This window comes from Pogoniulus pusillus, chromosome Z, assembly GCF_015220805.1.
Source record: "Pogoniulus pusillus isolate bPogPus1 chromosome Z, bPogPus1.pri, whole genome shotgun sequence".
Classification (NCBI taxonomy): Eukaryota; Metazoa; Chordata; class Aves; order Piciformes; family Lybiidae; genus Pogoniulus; species Pogoniulus pusillus.
In genome coordinates this window covers 65,702,622-65,726,197 of record NC_087309.1, presented here as the reverse complement: position 1 = coordinate 65,726,197, position 23,576 = coordinate 65,702,622, and the positions used below count along the sequence as shown (strand labels likewise).

The 23,576-nt window shown below is 40.7% G+C and overlaps 1 protein-coding gene across 1 annotated transcript in view; it reads right to left on the bottom strand.

Moving 5' to 3' along the window:
* Positions 1 to 1,346: 1,346 nt before the first annotated feature.
* FOCAD (focadhesin) overlaps positions 1,347 to 23,576 on the bottom strand; it is a 105,135-nt gene continuing 82,905 nt past the window's right edge. Inside the window, exons 30-44 of the mRNA XM_064176839.1 lie at positions 23,266 to 23,385; positions 22,197 to 22,319; positions 21,440 to 21,517; positions 21,001 to 21,072; positions 20,751 to 20,853; positions 19,522 to 19,602; positions 17,673 to 17,801; positions 14,881 to 14,996; positions 12,953 to 13,213; positions 11,783 to 11,872; positions 7,073 to 7,250; positions 5,753 to 5,850; positions 4,730 to 4,981; positions 3,521 to 3,596; positions 1,347 to 1,790 (exon numbers count right to left, since the gene is read on the bottom strand). Coding sequence (XP_064032909.1) covers positions 1,717 to 1,790; positions 3,521 to 3,596; positions 4,730 to 4,981; positions 5,753 to 5,850; positions 7,073 to 7,250; positions 11,783 to 11,872; positions 12,953 to 13,213; positions 14,881 to 14,996; positions 17,673 to 17,801; positions 19,522 to 19,602; positions 20,751 to 20,853; positions 21,001 to 21,072; positions 21,440 to 21,517; positions 22,197 to 22,319; positions 23,266 to 23,385 — 1,851 coding nt within the window. The 3' untranslated portion in view covers positions 1,347 to 1,716. The remainder of the gene's footprint in view (positions 1,791 to 3,520; positions 3,597 to 4,729; positions 4,982 to 5,752; positions 5,851 to 7,072; positions 7,251 to 11,782; positions 11,873 to 12,952; positions 13,214 to 14,880; positions 14,997 to 17,672; positions 17,802 to 19,521; positions 19,603 to 20,750; positions 20,854 to 21,000; positions 21,073 to 21,439; positions 21,518 to 22,196; positions 22,320 to 23,265; positions 23,386 to 23,576) is intronic.

Below are 23,576 nucleotides of genomic sequence, written 5' to 3'. Positions count from 1 at the left end.
TTTCATACTGTCTCCTCAGTATCCTCAGCTGAATACAGAACAGGAAATTACCACTGTTATACATTCTTCAGCAATACAAACAAGTATCGTGACAACTCTCCATACACTCAACTTGCTGAAGAAATGTCTAAAGGAAGTTCACTACTGTCCCACAGTAGTTTTGTTACATGAGTGTCCTGGTAAGGCATAAATCCTGTCAGGTTTAACCCTTGCTCTCCTCTTGTTGTTGTGGGTCGGGGAGTGGAGTTAGATGAGCAAACAGTAAGGGTTTGTTCCCAGCAAAGCCTTGAGGTCTAGGGCCTTAGCACCATGTGTCAGGTGTCTTGTGCTGCCCTCAACAAGCCTGTGTGGTCACACAAGGCACGACGCTTTGAATTCATTGGCCAGAACAGTGATGCTAGTGCCTATTGGCCAGCTTCATTTTGCTCTGCAAAGGGACCTTGACCACCTGGGCAGATGGGCAGAGTCCAATGGGATGGGGTTCAATAGCTCCAAGTGCAGGGTGCTGCACTTTGGCCACAACAACCCCATGCAGAGATACAGGCTGGGGTCGGAGTGGCTGGAGAGCAGCCAAACAGAGAGGGATCTGGGGGTGCTGATTGATACTCACCTGAACATGAGCCAGCAGTGTGCCCAGGTGGCCAAGAGAGCCAGTGGCATCCTGGCCTGCATCAGGAATGGTGTGGTCAGCAGGAGCAGGGAGGTCATTCTGACCCTGTACTCTGCACTGGTTAGACCACACCTTGAGTATTGTGTTCAGTTCTGGGCCCCCCAGTTTAGGAGGGACGTTGAGATGCTTGAGCGTGTCCAGAGAAGGGCGACGAGGCTGGTGAGAGGCCTTGAGCACAAGCCCTATGAGGAGTGGCTGAGGGAGCTGGGATTGTTTAGCCTGGAGAAGAGGAGGCTCAGGGGTGACCTTATTGTTGTCTACTACTACCTGAGGGGTGGTTGTGGCCAGGAGGAGGTTGCTCTCTTCTCTCAGGTGGCCAGTGCCAGAACAAGAGGACACAGCCTCAGGCTGCGCCAGGGGAGATTTAGGCTGGAGGTGAGGAGAAAGTTCTTCACTGAGAGAGTCATTGGACACTGGAATGGGCTGCCCGGGGAGGTGGTGGAGTCGCCGTCCCTGGGGCACTTCAAGGCAAGCTTGGATGTGGCACTTGGTGCCATGGTCTAGCCTTGAGCTCTGTGGTAAAGGGTTGGACTTGATGATCTGTGAGGTCTCTTCCAACCCTGATGATACTATGATACTATGATACAATACGTTGTTGCTAATGGGAAAGAACATAATGTTATCACTAAAAAAAGGTTATAATTTAAAGAACACTAAAATGTATTTTAGCAATAGGTTACATCTAAATAGATTTTATTAGAGGTTTTTTCAATCCATTCCTACAAGGCTTCCATGAGTTAAAGGAATATTCCACTCCAGCTGTTGAGGCTTCCAGGTGTCACTGACAGCTCAATTGGAACAATCAAATGTTTATTTCTCATTCAGATTCAGCACAGTCCAAACCATGCTAGGTAGTTTATTACAGAACACAACCCCATCAGTGAAAAACAACACATTGTATTTCACCTTATGAGTCTTTAGAAGGAAAAAAGTCCAAAATCTTCTGATAGGAAACCTCTTTGAAATTAGTCTTCTTGATGCTTGATTAGTACTATGACCCTTTCAAGTGTGAACATTTTCTTCACTAGGTAAGACACGGCATACAGCTACCACCCATAAGCTTGAGTCCACACGTCTTTCTTCTTGAACTCCACGAGAGATCTCAAGGACAGAAGTGTAACTGTGAAGACAAGGACAAGTGATACTAATTTGTGCAGTCCAAACACAAACAGATGTGGAAGTATTCTTCCTAGTCATTTTACTAACACAGGTATAGATACAGTTGTCCATTTACTGACTCTTTTCATGACTTTGTCACTTCCTAGCCTAAGTTTATGAACGCTTTGTCTGCTGTTTACAAGATACATTACTGTCTACAGCCCTCTGAAATGTGTTGTCATCCTAGGTCTTTCATCTACTTCGTAGTGTGTCTTGTACTGAAATCATACCACCTCAACTGCCAATTACAGTATCACTTTGAAGTAGCCCACTGATAAACCAACACTGCAGAAAATTTTAATTCAACAAGCAATGATGCAAGAGGAGAGCTAGGAGGCAATTGGAAGGACAGAGATACAAAGTAAAATGTCTTAAGTCCTCTGTGCTTGACTGGAAATGTAATTCACTTGAATTAAATTTGAAAGCATCTGCACTTAGCAAAATGCAGAGTCACACTGCAGTCGTCCAGAAGGAAAGTTTCTTATTCTAGTACCTAAAACAAGCAATGGAAGACTACAGGGAAACAATGACTCACCTCAATCAGGGCATAATGAGAATATACTGTGCATTTAAGAATCCTCTGGTGGATTCTTATACAGAGAATACACAGAGGAGATTCTGCAACAACCCATAGAATTGTTTCTGGTGAAGATTAGCAGACTCAATGGGTGAATTAAGAAATTCCTAACAACTGCAGCCCCTCAAAACAAAGCTAATTATCCTAAATAATGTGAAAAAATTATAACTGAATCATAGAATCAACCAGGTGGGAAGAGACCTCTAAGATCATCCAGTCCAACCTAGCACCCAGCCCTACCCAGTCAACTAGACCATGGCACTAAGTGCCTCATCCAGTCTTTTCTTGAGCACCTCCAGGGATGGTGCCTCCACCACCTCCCTGGGCAGCCCATTCCAATGGCAAATCACTCTTTCTGGCAAGAACTTCCTCCTAACATCCAGCCTATACTTTCCCCGTCTTTTAAGCAGCCCTGATTATGTCCAACAAATCAGGGATTCAAAAGAGGTCCCTTGTGTTTATGTAAGGGAGCACAAGCAAACTCACTTTACTTGAGAATATTTGCTCTGTCCTCTTAAAATGACTTGCACAGATTGTACTAAACAATCTTGCATCTCTAGGTGAGCAACAGTGTACATGCTAGGGCCACAGGTGATTACTTTAAAATATCATTTACTTCCCATCTTTCTTTTTACACATCTTTTCATCAATCCTCACTGCTTTCTCTTTTTGTGTCAGACTGCTCTACTACTCTGTCACTGCCTGTCTCTTATCCTGTCCCCACAGTTCAGTCTTCAGTTGCACCTAAATAAATTGTTGTTTGATTCCTGTTTTAGTATCGGAGGGTTTTCAAATAGTATGTTGTGTTGCATTTTACTTTAAGGGTAACTTCAAAAGTAATTGACAGATCTATCACTGAAACACGCTTTTAGGACCAGATGTGCTTTTAAGTACTATGGATGTTCACTTGTACATTGTAATCATGCATAGATGAGACAGCAAATACAATATGGTACTACAGACAAGAATTTTAATTTAGTTGTGAAGGTTTCTTAAAGGCAAAATATAGTTCTGCTACTTGTGCTAGTAGCATAGATTAATCTCACTCCTTTTAACAACTGGATTTTGATCTGCTCTGACAGGGAAAAATAAGGACTCAATTAAAAATATCCTACCTTGCAGCAGGCTCACAGAAGATTCTGATAGCACTTCCTTAGGACTTCCCAACATACTGATCAGCCAATCAATAAACTAAAGATCAAAATATACAGGAAAACACAAATTGAATGAGCCTCTATCAGAACATCACAAATTATTTTCAGTTTGACAAGGAACATGTGACTGCTGCTAAATTCACAGGTACCTAATCAGAGACAGGGGCCACTCAACCTTCTGCTAAAACTATCCAAACGCCTTAAAGTACAACCTACTCTCTATGCAACTTCTCTCTCCCACAGTGCATCTGAAACTCACTTTGTTCCATCTCATTACCTCAGCAATAACTCTAATGAAGGCACAGCAACTAGTTTCTCTCTCTCTTGCTTGTTCACGCATTCATGCTATTAATACAGTCCTTTCCTATCAATCCCTTCCTCAAACAGTTTACTGCAAAGCCTTCAGAACTCCTACTGCCTTTGTAGTAAGAGAGGCCTCTTTAGACCTTTGGCACTTTTCAGGGTGTTCTGACAGCACAGGCTGCCTGGAATATAAAGTGGTGTCTCAAACTTAGCAAGACTACTGTCAGGGCATAGTCTCGAATTCCTCCTTAAGGCCTAATTGGGCACATATTTGCATATTAACAACCCACTCTTGCTTTGCTCTCACATTCTGAATACAGACTTCGGTAGTGACTCTGAGCAGAGGAGTGTATAGGAGCTGGTCCTTAACAGATACTGGTTTGCACAAACCAGCTGTTACTCTATAGGTTTATAACAGGATTTCCACATACCTCAACCACAAGCATTCTAAAGTAGACTTGCTAACTTAGGTACAATTTTCCACACTTATTCTCTACCTATACTTAAAAATAAATGACACATACTGTAAAACTGCAAAGATCTTTGAATGCCCTAAACCACCAGTGGTGATGCCTAATAGCAGACTTATTACCAGGCAACTTTCCTCTCTCAGCTGTACCCTTTTAAGAGTTTGAGCCCAACAGTGGAATGATTTTTAGTGTTTGCAACTCAAATTTCACTTGAGAAACTACAGTCTTTTAAGACAAGTCATAACTGATTGCAAAGAAAGGAAAACAAGACCACAAGTCAGACGCAATAGATAAAGAGGAAGTAACTGCTCCAACAAAGACATACTCTACCTAAGACTACTGAAAAGGAGGTACTTTACAGCTCTTGGAAAACGATTAACATGACATGCAATTTTACCTTCTGTGTTTGTTCTTTCCAAGGCTCTTTAGCCAGCAAAAGGGAAATGCTGCTTGGAAGGAGGGTGAGAGTCTCTTGTACAGCAAGCTTGTCAGTGAGGTGCTTGCCAGTGTGTTCCTCAGGTAACTCCAGTAATGTTGTTTGGTGCTTCCACAGTGACCAGTCAGTACTGAGGCCAAGCAGTAATGGTCCACCGTGGTCAGCCCAGGCCACCACACAAGCTGCAAACAGCCACAGAAGAAAATCTATGCACTAAACAGGAAAAAGGCAAAAAGGCACTTTAAAAAGAGTAATATAGAAGCAGAAAAACACCAAACAAAAAAATCCGGATGATGGTTTGCTCTTCACAATAATCAGAATGTCAGAAATAAAATGTTTTTAATATTCTCTCACATTTTGATGCAGCTTCAAACTTTTTCTAGATCCTAAATCAAACTACAATGTCTACAGAAAAACAAAGTAAAACTGCACTCTTCTAAAACAATCTTTTTAGATTAAGGATGATCTGCGTTTCATTTAAAATGAGGAAATAACTCCTTTTCAGCAGGCTGCCAGTTGAAGTAAATTAGAGACTGTCACTCTTGTGGCACTGTAAATGGCTGGGAATTACTGCAGCAATGTAACAAGTGCTTTTCTGACATAATCAGTACTTCCTTTTGTGTCCTCAATCAGAAGACTTAAACAGCTGAAGAGATGTAAAAATGGACAATGTAATTCCCTACAGCTATCCTATCCAAACAGCAGCTGCAGAGTTTGGACCTGCCTAGAGAGTTCCACTGGTGTAATAAATTTAATTGGTGTAATAAATTTAATACTTTAATTGCTGTAAATACAGTAAAATTGAAGCAACAATCTCCATTAGTTGCTTTTAGTTTCTATCATAATTTAAATGTCATGATTATTGTAAAGTCAGAATTTTAAATACACATAAGCTCACAAATATTACTGAGAATAATTTCTTCATGGAGGTCAGATGACAATCGTATTAAACACAAGAGCTGATTTTTTTTTCATAGCATGTACCTCTTTAAGACTGATGTTTTGTAAGGGTGTTGACTTGTATGCCAAATTTCTTGTGTAGCCCATGAAGTCTAGCAGCCAGTTCATTCTTTTCAGCACTCCTAGAAGAACAACTCACATGAAAACACAGTAGTACAAAACCTTTGCTTATAATGCAGGTAACACACTCACAACAACAAAAAAAAGAATGCTAAATGATAATTCTTTCACATAATGGCAGCCTACAGATCTCACTAACCCCATTTGCATACATGACTACTACAGAACCCTGAAGCTCGTCTCAAGTCTTAGTACTTCATCAAACAGCACAGACTGGGCAAGAATGAGGAGGGTGCTCTGAAAATGCCCCTACAGTGCAAAGAGGATCAGTAAAAGAGTCAGGCATGCAAATCAAATCAGGCCTCAACCCAATAATGGAATATATTTTATTAATTCAAATTCTGCTGTCTAAAATCCATTCTACCTCCTACAAAGTAATAACCACCTTCACCTTGAGACCACAGCACTTCATACAACCATTTCCTCATACTTTTTGCATGTGTGCTTTTTCATATTGCCTCCTCTTTTGCCCAAAGGAGCCCCACTTCAGTCATTCAAAACTCACTATTTGAAATTCTTCAACCACAGCTGGCAGCTAAGGCATCTAGCAATAAAATGCTTTGAAGTCACTCTGTGAGCCAAGCAGCCAAAAATCCTTCTGTCATGAAAGTGAGGAGGTTTCATTCTCACCTCCCTCTGTTCTAGTTTCTTCCTTGTCTTCCTAACGATTCTTCTACTTTCATCAGCTCCAGTGCTTTATCAGACACTTAGGGCTGACAGTTTAAGTCACGAATCCACCTGATAACTATCTGCTATGTTTATGAAGAGGTGGAAGGACAATTTGTTCCCCCTGTTAAGTCAGTGCAAATTGTTCAGAAAGGCAAGCTATCTCATGGGAACATGCCTTCCCCTCTGTGTCACCCACCAATAAGTCAGAGAGTAAATCTGAGCATTAGCAGTTATACTGGTCTCTATTGTGGTATGTGTCATTTCTATCACTACTTTAGACTGAAAGTCTAAAAAATATTAGGAAACACGAATCTAGTCAAAACTCTGGTCTGCAAACCACCTGGCTGTGGTGAATGACTTGTAACTGATACGCAAAAACATAAAGAATTGGGAGAAAAAAAATCTAATAGCTATATTTGATACAAGTATTTGAAGAGTAGAAAAAAATCTGATCATTGAAAAAGAGAGAAATATGGGAAAACCTAGGTTAAACCATCAGTGCAGATACATTGATACTTGCTGATTTTTTTGTTAATACTTCATGTCTGACCTTACCTGTGTTTTCATGGCTCACAATACGAGCATGATATAAACCATGCAAGAGCATCCATAAAATATGGTCCCTCTGATGATACCCTGCAACAGCATCAATCACAGCATTGAATTTCATCAGAGGCAGTCTGCCTTGCGAAATCAAATACACTTCTGTGAAAGTGGCCTTCTCGATATTGCTCTGCAAATGAAAATATGTTAAATTAAAATGTACCTTTCTTAGGAGAGCAGCATATACAGCATTCCTCTTAAAAAAAGAGGATAAATTCTTTGACTATTTAGTAGACTCACTTTTCTGCAAGACAAACTATGCCACAGAAGAAAGGACATATTCATTTCATACACTCCTAAAGGGTACAGCAAAGCATGACTCAGAAGAGCTGATTTGTTTTAACACTGCTTAGAATTTTACATTCTTCTTTACACTGAAATAAGTCAGACTGACAGTTCTGGAGACTCAAGTCTTTTAGGAACAAAGATTCACTGTGCTAACAAACCGAGCTCTCTGAAATGGCATTTTCCAGTGTGGAAACAAGAGCTCAAAGATACAGCATGATAGTTCAGTTTCCCCAGTCTATTCAAATCTTGATTCTCTACTGAATCTGTCAGGAAACAGAACAAAACAGTTTTATGTCATGGATGTCTATTTATAACAACCTGTTCTGAAATCATCAAGTACTTCCACATAGGTCTTTCCCTTAGCCTTTTAGTTGCTATGGTTTCACAGGATCATAGCATGTTAGAGGTTGGAAGGAACCTCTAGAGATCTTCAAGTTCAACACTCCTGCCATAACAGGACCATACAATCTAGAGCAGGTTGCAATGAACATATCCAGATGGGTCTTGAAAGTCTCCAGAGGAGACACCACAATCTCTCAGCCTGTTCCAGTGTTCTGTGGCCTTTACAGTAAAGAAGTTCCTCCTCATGTTGAGGTGAAACTTTGTGTGCTGTGGTTTCCATCCATTGCACCTTGTCCTATCACAGGGCAGAAATGAGAAGAGGCTGTCTCTTCCTTCCTGACACCCAGCCCTCATATATTTTATATACATTTATTAGACCCCCTCTCAGTCTTCTCCTCTCCAGACTAAAAAGCCCCATGTCTTTCAGCTTTTCCTCACAATGCAGTGCTGCAGTCCCCTGTCTTTGTAGCCTTCCACTGGACTCTCTCAAGTACATCCCTGTCCCTCTTGAACTGGGGATCCCAGAACAGGATGCAGGTGGGGCCTCACTATGGCAGAGCAAGGAGGGAGGAGAAGCGCTTCCAACTGATTCAACTGCCTGCTGGACTAGCTCTGGTACCAAGATCAGCTCCAGCAGAGCAGCTATTAACCTTTCTTTTCAAGTGAACAGGGCACTTCCTTAAGTGGAGGCACCAGGAGGATAGGAGGTGCAGCATGGTCTGCTCAAAAAGATCTGCACAGGTCATGTTCTGCACCAGACATTGTAGCCAGGTGGGGGGTGGCCTCTTTTCCCAGGCAACCAGCAATAGAACAAGGGGACACAGTCTCAAGTTGTGCCGGGGTAGGTATAGGCTGGATGTTAGGAGGAAGTTCTTGCCAGAGAGAGTGATTGGCATTGGAATGGGCTGCCCAGGGAGGTGGTGGAGTCACCGTCCCTGGAGGTGTTCAAGAAAAGACTGGATGAGGCACTTAGTGCCATGGTCTAGTTGACTGCATAGGGCTGAGGGATAGGATGGACTGGATGATCTTGGAGGTCTCTTCCAACCAGCTGTCAGGAATGATGAAGGATTAGGTAGGACGTGCCAGCAGATTAGTACCTGGCTCCAAGCCTGGTGCCACCGGCAGGGGTTTGAGCTTTCTGACAATGGCTTGATTTACAAAAGGCCAGGCCTGTTTGCAACAGATGGGAATAGCCTATCCCACAGGAGTAAAAGAGTTTTAAGAAGGGAGTTGGCAGGGCTCATTGTCAAAGCTTTAAACTAGGTATGAAGGTGGGCAGGGGTGAAACCAGGGTCACTAGAAAGGAGATTCAATGCTACGTGCCAGTGCCTGTGGGAGACGTGTGGTAGGCAATAATCTGCACCTTAGATCAAGTGCCTGTGTGCCAATGCCCGCAGAGTGGGCAATGAACAGAAGGAATTGGAAGCTATTGTGCACCAGGGAAACCACAATATAATTGCCATCATGGAAATGTGGTGGGATGATTTGCATGATTTGAGTGCTGCAATGAATGGTTACAGGCTCTTTAAGATGGATAGATGGGGAAAAGAAGCGGAGTAGTGTTACACATGAAGGAGTGCTTTGACTGTCTCGAATTCAATGTTAGACACGCAAAGCTGGAACATCCATGGATAAGGTTAAAGGGGAAGGCCAGAGAGGCCAATATCCTGTTGAAAGTCTGCGGCAGATCACCTGACCAGGAGACAGACACTGATGGGACATTCTTTCAACAACTTGGCAATGCCACTCCTTCCTTAGACCTTGTTCTTGTGAGGAATTCAACTTACCCGATGCCTGCTGGAAGTACAACATAGCAGAAAGGGGGCCATCCAGGAGGCTTCTGTCATTCCAGGAATGTGTGGATGGCAACCTCCTGCTGCAGCTGGTAAGCAAGCCTACCTGGGGTAGTGACCTGCTAGACCTGCTGTTCACAAACAGGGAAGGGCTGGTGGAAGATGAGTCAGAGAGTCTCTTGGGCCCTCAAAAGCAAATGGGCCTGGGAAGGCTAGGCCTACTTGGAGAATGAAATTATGTAGACACAGGAGCAGGCTGTCCCTATGTGTTATAAAATGAGCTGTTGGGGAAGTAGAGCAGCCAGGCTGAGAAGGGAGCTTTTGCAAGAACTCAGGGCAAAAAAGAGAGTGTATCAAATCTGGAAAAAGGGGCAGGTGAACTAGGACGCATTTAAGGATACTGTAAGGTCATGTAAAAAGAGAACTAGAGATGCAAAAGCTCAATTTGAATGTAAGCTGGCCAATTCTGTAAAGGATAATAAAAAGTGCTTTTATAAGTACATTAACAACAAAAGGAGAGCCAGGCAAAATATTAATACCTGAAAAGTGGGGAACATAGTAACAGAAGACAAGGAAACGGCTGAGGTACCTAACACCTTCTTTGCCTCAGTCTAAGAAAAAGACTATTTCTAGGGCAACTGGGCTCTTGAGTTGGTAGAATGAGATGGGGAGCAGAATATCCCTCCTGTAACCCAGAAGGAAGTAGTGCTGTGTCACTGAGACCCTAACAAGTCTATGGATCTAGATGGAATCCATCCTAGGGTGCTTAGGGAGCTGGCTAACCCACTCTCCATCATTTATCACCATTCCTGGCTAATTGGAAAGGTCCCAGATACCAAATTGGGAGGGAGAGTTGATCTCCAGGAGGGTAAGAAAATGCTGCAGAGGGACCTTGACAGGCTGGATCAATGGGCTGAGGCCAACAGGATGAGATTCAACAGGACCAAGTGCAGGGTCCTACACATTGGGCACAACAACCCCATGCAGTGCTACAGGCTGGGGGATGAATGGTTGGAAGCAGCCTGGCAGAGGGACCTGACAGCTGACTGAACGTGAGCCAGCAGCGTGCCCAGGTGGCACAGAAGGCCAATGGCATCTTGGCTTGTATCAAGAATAGTGTGGATAGCAGGACTAGGGCTGTAATTCTGCCCTTGCACTCAGCACTGGCGAGGTCTCACCTCAAGCACTGTGTGCAGTGCTGGGCCACTCACTTCAAGAAGGATATTAGGGTGCTGGAGGGGGTCCAGAGGAGCACAACAAGACTGGTGCGGGGGCTGGAAGGAGTCTTATGAGGAGAGACTGAGGGAGCTGGAGTTGTTTAGCCTGGAGAAGACTCAGGGGGGATATTATCAAACTCTACAACTACCTGAAGGGAAGTCGTAGTAAGGTGGGGGTCAGGTTCTTCTACCAGAAAACTTGTGACAGGACAAGAGGGTGTGGCCTGAAGCTGCACGAAGGGAGATTTAGGTTGGATGTTAGGAAGCACCTCCTCACAGAAAGAGTGATTAGGCACTGGAATGGACTGCTCAGGGAGGTGGTGGAGTCACCATCCCTGGAGGTCTTTTAAAAAAGACTGGATGTGGCACCTGACGGCATGATTTAGCTGGTGTTAGGTCATGGGTTCAACCTGATGATCTCTGAGGTCTTTTGATGCCTCAATAATTGTGTGATTCTTTGAACTAGTCAGCTAGAAGCTGAAAGCACTTCTACTGCCTTGTCATCTTTAGTCATCTTGCCCACCAGGAAACATTATGCGTGTGCATGCAAATACAGTTCAAGTATTTTACATTTTTAGCAGAAGCAAGAATCCAAGAAGCAAGTTCAAGCACTGCGAGTCACCAAGGTGCACTTAGGGTCCATTTCTAGCAGATGATTTTCATAACTAAAGAGGACTACGGTCTGCAAATGGCATCACTGGTCTGGGACTCAGAAGATCCAACACCATTTCTGTTCTGCTAATATTGCCCTCCTTGAACTTGATCAAGTTACTTAGAATCTCCAGGTCAATGTTCCCAAGTGAATCAGTGGCCCTGTGAAAGTTTTGGATATGGACTCTGATCACTTGTGCTTTTCCACCTTCTGCAAATCAGAGCCAAAGCACTTTCACTTTCATGACGGACAAAACAATCAATGCTCTCGATCAGCTGAAACACACAGCAGTGACAAGAAAAACAGCAAGATATGCTCGTTACATGTGATTTGGTGATTAAAAAGAAATGGGAGTATACAGCACCATTACCTTAGAGATCTGGACTATGCGATCAATCTCTGAATCGGCCATTTCTGAGATACATTTTACTACATCAACATACATCTCCAGCTTGTCTCTCTAGAAAAGCAAATGCAAGTTTAGATGCACACTTTCTAGTTAATTCATCATTAAAACTGGTGACTTCAGGAACTTTGTTAATGGTCATGCTGAATATTTAACCTAGTGTGCTAGTTAGAAGCAAGCTGGAATGTTTTGGTAAAAGAACTAGATAACGGGCAGTGAAATGAAAACAATTGATGTCAACTTCTCTCACAGTCTCGCTGAGAACTCTGGGAAGAAGTAAACATTCTCCATTTTGTTTCTCACTCTTGCTTTTGCCTTAGACCGAGACACATCTTTCTAACATCACTGCTTTCTAACCCTGCTCCCTAACCTCTTGGCTGCACCTCTTTTCTTCCTGAGAACTGGGGTAAGGTTGAGAGGGCCGGGGGAGGTGTTGGGGTGGTTTGAGAGCCCCTCCTGGGGACTCAGGTTTCTGGGAGGGGAGTTGTGCTTTTATATTGTTTATCCTTTTGTATATTTCTGTATAAAATTGTATATAACTGTATATATTGTAAATAGCTGCTTGTAAATTCTGCTAGCTGTAAATAAATTGCTTCATCTATATTCCCAGGGTCCGTCTGAGTTAGCTGGGGCAAATACAAAGTGTGGGGGGGCGGGGTAACCCCCAAACCATCACACCTAGTACCTAGCCTCATCTTATTTATTCTGCTTCAGAAATTCTATGTTTTCTGAGGACTTCTGAATACTTTTAAAGTATTTATTTTTATCTGAAAAATGCCCCTCAGTGGAGGTTATTTTTCTTTAAATCACTGTGAGATACTGAATACTCTGTGCAGAAAATTTCCGACACCCCTCTGCTTCTGTTTCAGTAACATTTATTTCAATACTCATCTTGTAATTTCCCATTACCAAATAATTTATGAGGGTAAAGTGTGTATTACATTGGTATCACAGCTTACTAGTATTCTAAAAAATATCTGAACATAATTATGCCAGCATCTTATCTAGTATCACTAAAAATCCTACACCTACTTCATGTTTCATAACTGATGCATCAGTGCAAAAACAGATGACTTACCATCAGTAAAAATATCCAGTTACAATGTTCATACACGTCATACTTAAGCTCCCTACCTGAACCTCATTTGGCAGAAACTCAAATATTTTCTCCACAGCCTGGCACAGAAAGGTCCAGCAGTACTGCACAGGATTTGGAAGCTTCATTGCTTGTGTAAGTCCTTGTAGAACACATTGGCAAATTTCTGGATTTTCTGTGCAGTTTTTGACTTCAAATTGCTGTATCAAAAACACCTCTGTAAAAGACTGAAGTTTGTCTTCTGCAACATGTTTCATCCACAGGTGCAAGGAAGTGGACAAGTATTTCTGAGATTTCACCTGCAAAGTGAAAACTTTTGTTCAGTTTCAGACTCCAGCTCTTCACTGACCTTTGGCTATTGTTATTGTGCTAGTTTGAAGTAAGCTGGAATGTTTTGGTAAAAGAACTAGATAACAGGCAGTGAAAAGGTAAACATGGTTGTCTCTTCTCTCTCAGTCACGCTGAGAACTCTGGGAAGAAGTAAAACATTCTCCATTTTGTCTTTCATTCTGCCTTTGCCTTCAGACCTAGTCACATCTCATTAACCTTGCTGCCATTAACCTTGCTCCCTAACCTCTTGGCTGCACCTCTCTTCTTTCTGAGAACTGGGGTAAGGTTGAGAGGGGCTAGGGAAGGTGTTGGGGTGGTTTGAGAGCCCCTCCTGGGGACTCAGGTTTCTGGGAGGGGAGTTGTGCTTCTGTATTGTTTATCCTTTGTATATTTCTGTATATAACTGTATATATTGTAAATAGTTGCTTGTATATTTGCTGCTGTAAAATAATTGCTTCATTTATATTCCCAGAGGCCGTCTGAGTTAGCTGGGGCAAATACAAAGTGTGGGGGGGCGGTTAAGAGCCCAAACCATCACAGTTATATAGAATGAAATTGTAAGTGGCTTAAACATAGCTTAAGAAAGCACTCATTGAGAAGACATAAATACATCTCCGTTGCTCTTCCCTCTTTTGATGAAAAGCCTGAATTAAAAAATAGTTGAGACATGTAAATATTCCACCTTCCTTAAAAAATGAAAAATTACCTTTAAATGGATTGTGGGTCAGTTATGATTTTTCTACATACTGCTCACTGCATTCCTAAATAAAGTGTTCAGATTGAATAGACAGCCAAAGACAGAAGTATGGTATGCCCAGCACCATTAATATTGCTAGCTAGTGAGGAAGGATGAATTCCTTCAAGGAATACAAACCTTACACACTCAAGTAGTTAGCTCAAATGTACTGAGAAAGTGGTGCTCAGAAATAAAGCACTTTTAAAAAATTTTTGGTACCATACCAATTATGTACCTTAAAACTGCCAAGAAGTGTTTGTCTACCTGTGAACATTAATTAACTAAATCCTACAAGGCAAAAACACCTGTTGAAGAACTAGACAAGATCAAAGAAATCCACAATGGATTTTCTGAGAGCTGTCTTAAACCTGCTCTCCAACCTGTCTCAATGGGCAGAATAGCACACTTGAGTACACTGTGAGACTTAGCAGCATGTTGTATCTCTGTAAAAACTGCCCTGTAGTGGAGGGTAAGCCCAAATTTGATTATCTCACAAATTACTCTATTGGCTGTCTATACAATTAAGGCATCAAAAGACGTTGCTGGGAGAAGCAGGCAAGCTTTTGGACTTGTTTGTTAAATCACCAGCTGATACAATAAAAGATAATTTTTCTCCTTGCAGGACATGCCTTCTTACATCTCTATGCTATCAAAGTTGTATCATGAAACAATGAAGAGGAAAAAAGGCCTTAACCAATCTAAGAAAAATCAGTGTAGCAGATCTTAAATTTGCACTGAATTTCAAGACTCCAGAACAGCCTCTCCCATAATGAATAAACACTCTTTCTGCAGAATTCTGAACCTGGTAATCCTCTTCTCATGAGACATCCTAAACAGTACCACCAAAGAATCTTACGGAAAAGAGATACTGACATCCCTCCAGTTTTCTGACATACGTACATTGAGACTGTAGACAAGGGGAGGTACCACCCACATTCCCAAAAGCATTGCTGCATTTTGAGATGACTGGGCCTGTGTCACAGCCAGCTGAAGGCAGAGATGCTTTACCTCATCACCTAAAGCAGAAGAAAAACAGAATTTACAAAGAAATTATTTTTACTTTAAACTTGTTTTCAACTTGTATAATAAAGGAGGTCTACTGTTCTAGTAGAGGAATACTTAAACTTTGCTTTTCTCTAGATGCTGCTTAGAGCTTTTCACACAAACATGCTAGCAAGAAATTTCATTATTTGTGAAGGTCCATTGCAATTCACTCAAGAATAAATACATGAGAATGGCACAGAAAAGTAAGAATTAAAAAAAATCTTGCTACATAAAGAGAAAACAATGTACAGGAGAAATGAGCCAAGAGTTCTTCTTGATAAATGTAGTTGTAATCACCACTTGTTCACGTTTCTACTCTTCCTTGTATCTCACAAGGAAGTCACAAAATGTCACAGAACCGAAGTTAGTCACCATTACTGCCATGTGTGCTTGTTAGTAACATTATCCATGTTAAAATGTGCCTAGAGGCTATGATGGCTATGGAATTTTTACTGGTTTCTGTTTTAAGTCCTCTTAATGAGTGGTACACCTGTTTCTTAGTAACGAATCCTAAATATGTTGAAGATGTACTTTGAGCAATGACATGGCTTTTGTACAGTTCACAACTGCTACAGCAACAGAAGGACAATGTTAGCATTATTCTAGTATTTGACTCATTGGACAGAAGATGTATTACTGTTAAATGAACAGATGGGAACAGAAACAAACACAGAACTTAAATGGGTGCTTTGCAAGTTAAAATGCTCTTTCAATAATTAAAGTGACAATCTCTAGAGCATGACTTTTATGAACTTCACCAACACCAGTGCACGAAGAAAACAAGTCTAGTATCAGACTCTGAAATAAAATATGAGAGGTTAAGTCATTTGCAGAACTTTGAAAGGGTGAAATTGCAACAAAATATTTTGCTAACAAATTAAAACATTCTCTCTCCCTCGTTTGGACACAGACTGTAATTTGTCTATGGCTGTTCATTTCAGAGCACTATCTGAGTAATAAACAAGTACTACTTTAATCATATTATATGGTTTCTGCTCAGTAACAACAGCAGACAGGAGAGCAATCTATTGTCTTCAATGTGTTTACACATGAAGATATCTTCACACCAGAATTTGTGAAACAGTTAAAGTTCACAACAACAGTCATGAATTCCCAGACACAAGTAACAGTGACCTAGAGAATCAGAGAAGTGAGCTGGAGTCTTACTTTCACAAAAATATTCATTATGTAATCGTTAGTGCCTTATTTCTACTAGGTGGACTGTTAGGTCACACCATGACTGCATTAATACTTTCTAACACAATGTGAATATTGCTCATTAGTACAAAGTGAGACCTATTTCTATAAAGATATGTTTGCAATCTCATAACACTGCTGAGGAACAGTAAAAAAAAAGTGGATAAAGATACAGACTGATGATGACTGAAGTCAACAAAATCACAGCAAAACAACCCTTGTACTGTTTCTTCTGGATTTCCCCTGTTTTACGAAAACTAAGACTCCTAAGTGAAAAACAGGAATTAAAAGGTCCCCCATACATTTAGCAAGTTTCAGCTATTCATAACACAAATTTGCATCACCATGGGCTGCAAAGCTTGGCATAGGAAATTCCTTCACGTGTTCTTACAAAAGACTTCACAACTAATTGCAAGGATACAAAGCAAAAGAGAAGTTGCAGCTCGAGTATAAGGAAAAATGTTTAACATATAGCAAAATCTTTATCTAGTGAGTAGCTGTTCTTCACAGTAAGGTTCAATGATTCCTAGTGCACACACAAGCACTCTCTATAGCTAAAAGAAATATCTCAGAAAGAAATGAAACAACCTTACATGTTCTAGGCTCAACAGCACATCAGTTTAACCACAACATCTTTTGTCCACCTTGGACCTGCAAGGTCTGTAATAGTAGTAACATGCATCAAGACTAACAAAACTTGGCGGAATCAAACAAGGGAATACAGAATTTTGCACAGTAGATTGCTGGGTTCCTTTTAAGGAAATGAGTTTGAAACTTAGACACACCAACCAAAACAAGAATGCCAGATAACCTGAGGAGAAAAATATTACATAATTTGTCCAACACAACCCTTCAGGACCAAAACCACCTGCCAGCATGAAGAAAACAATGCATTTACAAGCACTGATAAAAAAATCAAGATCATCACAGACAAAGGGGAATGCTTTTCTCTGTCATTCAGTGTAATATGGAAGAAAGAGTATTTCACACTTGTGAATAGCTAGATGTACAAGAGAGCAGTTTAAGCTTTTGATAAAGCTGCTTGTAGCCACTGACATGGGCACTGGACCAGCATTTAGCAAGTACTGAAAATAAGACAGAATTAGTTGAGTCTCATGATAGTTTCTTCTTAGTATTAGCAGTTCAAATGAAAAATTCAGTCCACTTTCACGAGTGCTTTAGGAACTTCCAACACTGCTCTAAATCTCTCAGCACTGACTTTGTCTCCTCCTGAATTAAAACCAACCATGTCCAAACAGTGATCACAAATACACATTTGCAAATGTTAAATAGTTGGCATTGAAAGCATAGCAGACACTTCAGTTTCTGCAATAATTTAAGCCTGAAGTGGGCTCTAAAGTTTGGAAAACTTGTGGAAAATGTTAGTTAAAAATGTGGGGTTTACTTGTGACAAGTAAAAAAAACAATTAACAGAAAACTATTAATCTTACCAAAGTTTAGCCTCATCAGAGGAGAAAGAATGGAGGCCCAGTTTACAGGTGGATACTGATGGCTTTCTCCAACTAATGCAATGGGTGCAAGTGCTACTTTCACCAGCTCAGGTGAGATAGATTCAGGGCCTGGAACAGAAGATTCAGAATCTGAATTTTGTACATACACATAGCTCAGGAAAAAAAGTAAACATTGCACTGAACACCAATATGCAGTGAAGAACTGTAAAGCATTATAAAATTCCTGCTACTTGTTTTTCTATCTAAGAATTAGCTATCTCTTGTTTGTAATCAACAGTTGTATTTTTAACAGTAATGTCCTATCAAAAAAAAGCATTTTGCTACTGATAAACAGAAACTTACTAGTTCTTCTTCATTGAACCAATTTATGAGTTAATTACAGATGTTCCTTATCCAGTAGGGTAGTATTTTTGCATTTGTTAGCAGAACAAAAGCAAGTTTCCTGATCAGTGCTCCCCTTTCCTATCCTGTAGGTGCAGGTCCCAAAAAATAGTCAGACAAGTGCTAACTCTCGCTACATACTGTGTAACTTAAAGAGAGCTTTATTTAAAAATAGAAGTTCTTCTGGAGGGAAGGCATGGGCAACTTTCTTCTTCTTTGCATATATCATGCACAACTGTAACCCACTCAAATACACTCTGTGACAGAAAAGTTTAACCTAGGATCACTGAAATAAGAAGCAGCATAAAGTTTGTGTTATGATGCAGTATTCCTGAAGACATGTGCTAACACTTATGATCTAACTTTCATTCCCACAGGAAAGATACCTCATCTCACAGAGGGAAGAGAAAAGTTTTAAAAGTCATAAAAGTCCAAAGAAAATTAAAACCCTAACTACACACTTCTACTTTATCTTTTCGAGTGTCATTTAACTTTGGTTAAAGATTAACCACACATCAGAGGCTTGTGCTGTCATTCAGTGAGACTTAGAGAGCCTGGAGGGCTGGGCAGGGAGAAACTTAATGAAATTCAACAAGGGCGAGTGGGAAAGATCCCCCAGGTACCAGTATAGGTTGGTGACTGACCTGCGGGAGAGCAGTGAAAGGGAACAGGACTTGGGTGTCCTAGTTAGATGGAAGGTTGACCATGAGTCATCCATGTGCTCTTGTGGCCAAGGTGGCCAATGTCATTCTGGGATATATTAGAAGGGCTGTGATTAGCATGTTGAGGGAGGTTCTCCTTCCCCTCTACTCCGCTCTAGTGAGGCCACATCTGGAGTACTATGTCTCGTTCTGGGCCACCCAGTTCAAGGACACAGAGCTGCCTGAGAGACTCCAACACAGACCCACAAAAACTTATTGAAGGAGTGGAACATTTCCCGTGTGAGAAAGGGCTGAGGGAACTGGGGCTCTTCAGCCTGGAAAGTGGAGACTGAGGACTGACCTCATTAATGTTTATAAATATGTAAAGGGTGAATGCCAGAAGGATGGAGCCAGGCTCCTCTTGGTGATGCCCAGGACAAGAGGCAATGGGTGTAAGTTGAAGCATAGAAAGTTCCATGGAAACAAGATGAATTTTTTTTTCCACTGTAAGGGTGACAGAACACTGGTACAGTCTGCCCAGGGGCTGGCTGTACAGTCTCCCTCTCTGGAGATATTCAAGACCTGCCTGGATGTGTTCCTGTGTGATCTGCTATAGGTAATCCTGCTCTGGCAGGGGGGTTGGCCAGATGATTTTTTGAGGTGCCTTTCAGCCCCTAACATTCTGTGATTAAATATTGCACATTAGAGAAGTACTAATTAATATTTAGAAAAAGTTTTCCTAGCAAACAGAAATTATTAGCATCACTGTTCACAATCATAACAAATCTAATTTGATCCCTTCTTACCTTTCTTTCCACTTTCAATGATAAAGTCAATGGCTCCCCTGATGAAGCTGTTTTCAGGCAAGTAACTAAAATCTGGAGGAACTGTGAAGACAGAAGGACTGTTTATATACTCAAAAACCTCAGCAGAAATTACAAACTTCACATCTCACATAAATTCAAAGGCCAAACTGAGCCATGTTTGAGCTACCTAATTCTGTAGCTGACTCAAAGCATCCAGACTCCAAGATCACTGCTAGTACCTTGTTTTGCCCACATTTAAACAGACAAGCTAAACATTTGCAGTTGTGTTAGCTATTAGGGTCTGCAGCAAAGTAATTTATTGACCAAAAGAGAAGTCAGGGATAAGAACTCCCTTAAAATGTATTAGCCACTGTAAGTCAGACTTTTAGAGGGAGAGCTTTAAAATCTTAGGAAGTTTAATGTGATGGAGACTTTCCCTATCAAACTAACTTCAGGCACATGTACATTTTTACAAAAAAAATAAAATTTTACAAAATTAGACAATACAAGAACTTTTTTTCTGTAGCGAGAAAGATTATCTACACTTTTTCTAAGTTCCCAGCTTGGTTTACACACTTCATTAATTTCCTCCTCCTACTGGTATTTCATCAATGGTAATCCCACCAATATCTTACCAATGGATACTGAAACACCAGATGGTAACGATGTATCAATAGAGTATGTATGTCCTTGCTAATTGCTATATTAAAAGGCCATGGGATGCTATTTTTTTTACTTCAACTAACTACAGAAGTCACCTTCTAGAAAAAATACTTTGCAAAGTAAGCTTGCTCTTGTTATGGACCAGTTTAAGCATTGGCTTTTTTATACAGTGGGAAGTGCTAAACCAAGTGTGGATTCTCAGGATGTGGAGGAGATAATGTAGATGCCGAAGGCAGGTACTACATGCAGGACACAACTTCTTTATAAGTTATTTCATAAAAGGTTAATGACAGAAACAGTACACAAGTTTGACCAGCACAACTTGGAACCTTTGATACTCGAAGTGAAAACAGATGGAGGAGATCCTGTTCAGCACACTGATTCCTGCTTATGTTCCAACCTTTAGGTCTGGCACACAGGATCATGAGCTCTCAGATTCAAAGGCTACTGTGTCATTAGAAGAGTTGACAACGTCTAGTTTGCATTCTGTCACATGTCTTTGACTGTCTTTTTAGCTAGGTGCTACTTCTATATCTTCTTTAAGCAGCAGTAATAAAGCACCTTACCGGATGCTCTATTATGGGCAGAAGACAAACAGGACATATGAAGACGTCCCAGAAGTCCTGCTGCATTTGTCTGAAGGCCAATCTGCCCTGAAAAACTGATTATCTGTTGAAATAACAAAGCACTAGTTAGACCAACTTCCTTGCCACATTCAAGCTGGACACAACATCATGCACAGATTTGGCCTCTTTGTGAAAGGTGTCACAGTACCCTAGTGCATTATCCATAGCAAGCAAGAGGCTACATTCTTACCTGCGTAAGGGTTCTGATGACTTCATTGACCTTACTTTGAAACTGGGAAGACTGAACGCTCTCAGATTTCAGCTGCCAAAGAAAGAGATGCTATGAATTTTACCAGGAGGAAAACATGCACGGAAAATATAAAATTACATCTACACACATTCCTTTCCATGCCAGAGTCCTGGCAAAGAGAAGAAAGAAGAAAGCCTACATGACTAAGTTCCTTCCCAGAGGCACTGCCCATGGGCTATGTGATACGAAAGTAGAAAAGATCTCATTTCCCTTATTGTAATTCTATCTGATCTGGGTCACACACATGATTCTCTACTGCATAAATGGGGTGCCCTGGTGTATGACCATTACTTTAAAGACACGAAGAACCTCATTGTCTCTTGACTTCTAGTCATATTTCTAGAAGGCATAAACATACCATTTGTCTGCATGTTCTCACCTGTATCATGCTTTTTTCTGAACCCACCAGCGCAACCAGGCCACTGACAGCAGCCAGACGCTGCATTGTTGGAGCACCCTGAAAATAAAATCCAGGGACAGTGAGCCAGTGAGGTCACACAACACTACCATAAGACAAAACACTGCCACCAACTCTGCACCTTTCATTCCAATAAACCTTTCACATCAGACTCCAGTATGCTGGACAATTATTCATCCCCCTCTTGAGGGGGATGAATCCAATTAATATGGAGCTTCTGCCCTCCAACCTGTGATTATGGAATCATCATACATTTCTTCCTGACAAATCACTTCCTTACAGCACTGTACGAGTTCCGTGAAACATGTCAGTGCGATCCAGCACTGAAATACTGCAATCTTTATGTCTAGGCTTGAATTTTATTTCAAACAAGCTATTTTTGTTACAATGAGATAAAATATAATTACTGTAACAACTGAGACAGCTGACCTAGATTTTATGCTTGGATATCAAATTACCTTCAAGTTAGTAAATGTCCATCTTTTACCACAAATCATGCGAGTAGAAGAGAAACAGATTTTCCCACACCCCCCTTAGCTAACAGTGCAAAGATACACCTTTTTCTTCAAAACATCCAGTAGAATGTTAAGATGGTCCTTTTTCTAGCATCATTTCTGCGAAGCGAGGACAACTGTGTCTCTACTGTTCATTTAAAAACACCCACCCAACCACACCACCATCCTGCAAAAAAACAGGCCATGAATTCAAATTTCATTACCTCTGCAAGGACAATTTTTATCCAGGCTGGCATTAACCTGTTACTCAGGTCTTCAGCTTTCCCATGACCACAAGCTGACAAGCCATGGACTACTGTACCTAGAGCTAAAGCAAAACTGTGGGTCTGTAAGGTGAAAAGGATGTATTAATAAAACAGATATTGCAAAGGATTCAAAAAGGATGTATTATTTTAACATTTATGATTGAAACATTAAATATTTATAATGTCCTCATAATTACAAGTAATGTCTTTGCCTAGATGGTTCCTTATTTCAAGTATTTACTCATGTTAAGTAACACAGGGTTTTCTGAGACCAAATTCTGACTTTTGGCACACAGATCACTTTGGAGACATTAATTTTAGAGCACATTTTCTGATACAAAGATGAAGAAATAGTAGGTAGTTTGTTTCAGCTTTCTATTTTCCAGGTAAATATTCTAAACACTTGTCAAGTTTAACAGGAAGTTCTGATCCAAAATGGTTGATTTTTTTTTTTTTTAGTTCCCCATCCTCCTTTGTTTTATCCTTCTAGCAAGCATTCAACTAAAGAAGAACACACACTAAAACCAGATTACTTTGGAGAACTTTTATATGTAACCCTAGAACACTAGGTATGGAACAGACACCTGGAGAAAACTGGCTGTGGTTATAACGCAGTGTTTGCAGGCTAAGGGAAAGCAAAATTCAGAAGAATGCTGTAGATGTGCATTCTTACAGAGAAAAAGAATCTAAAGAAACATGTTATAAAAAAGATAAATCTGTCAGGAAACAAAGCCATGAAGAACTCCAAAGCAACAACTTCCCTTCCAAATGCAAACAAACATTTAAAATCTATTTTTAATCCAATCTCTGGTAATTGCTATAGTACTGTAGACAGTGTACAAATGGACCAAGTGGTTGTCTTGATTACTGCACAGTATGCACAACATGCTCAATACTCATTCATGCTGAAATTATATTATAATCAATATAATTTTCTTAAAGTTATAGTTTGGATAAAACACTATCCAGTATTAAGCAGATAACAGAAAAACAGAACTGAAACAAAGCCCAAACACTGTATTATGACCTGCTGATTATTTTCCACTAAGGTCCGTAGTTTGTTCATGGTCTCCTCAGCCTCAGCGGCTTCTATGATTCCAACACTGAAAGCAGACACACAGGAACAGGCCACAGAATAAGCAAGTACCTGCAAAAAATATTTAATTCTGTTTACCATTGTCTGATTACTCTAGCAAAGTGCACATGGAGCAATGTTCCAGTGTAAAAAAAAAAATCTGCCACTTTCAATTTATATTTTCAGGTGTTTATTCCCTCACTAAAAGATTCTTTATTGATGCTACCATTAAATAAATATAACTAAAGTTTGGAACTAACTGC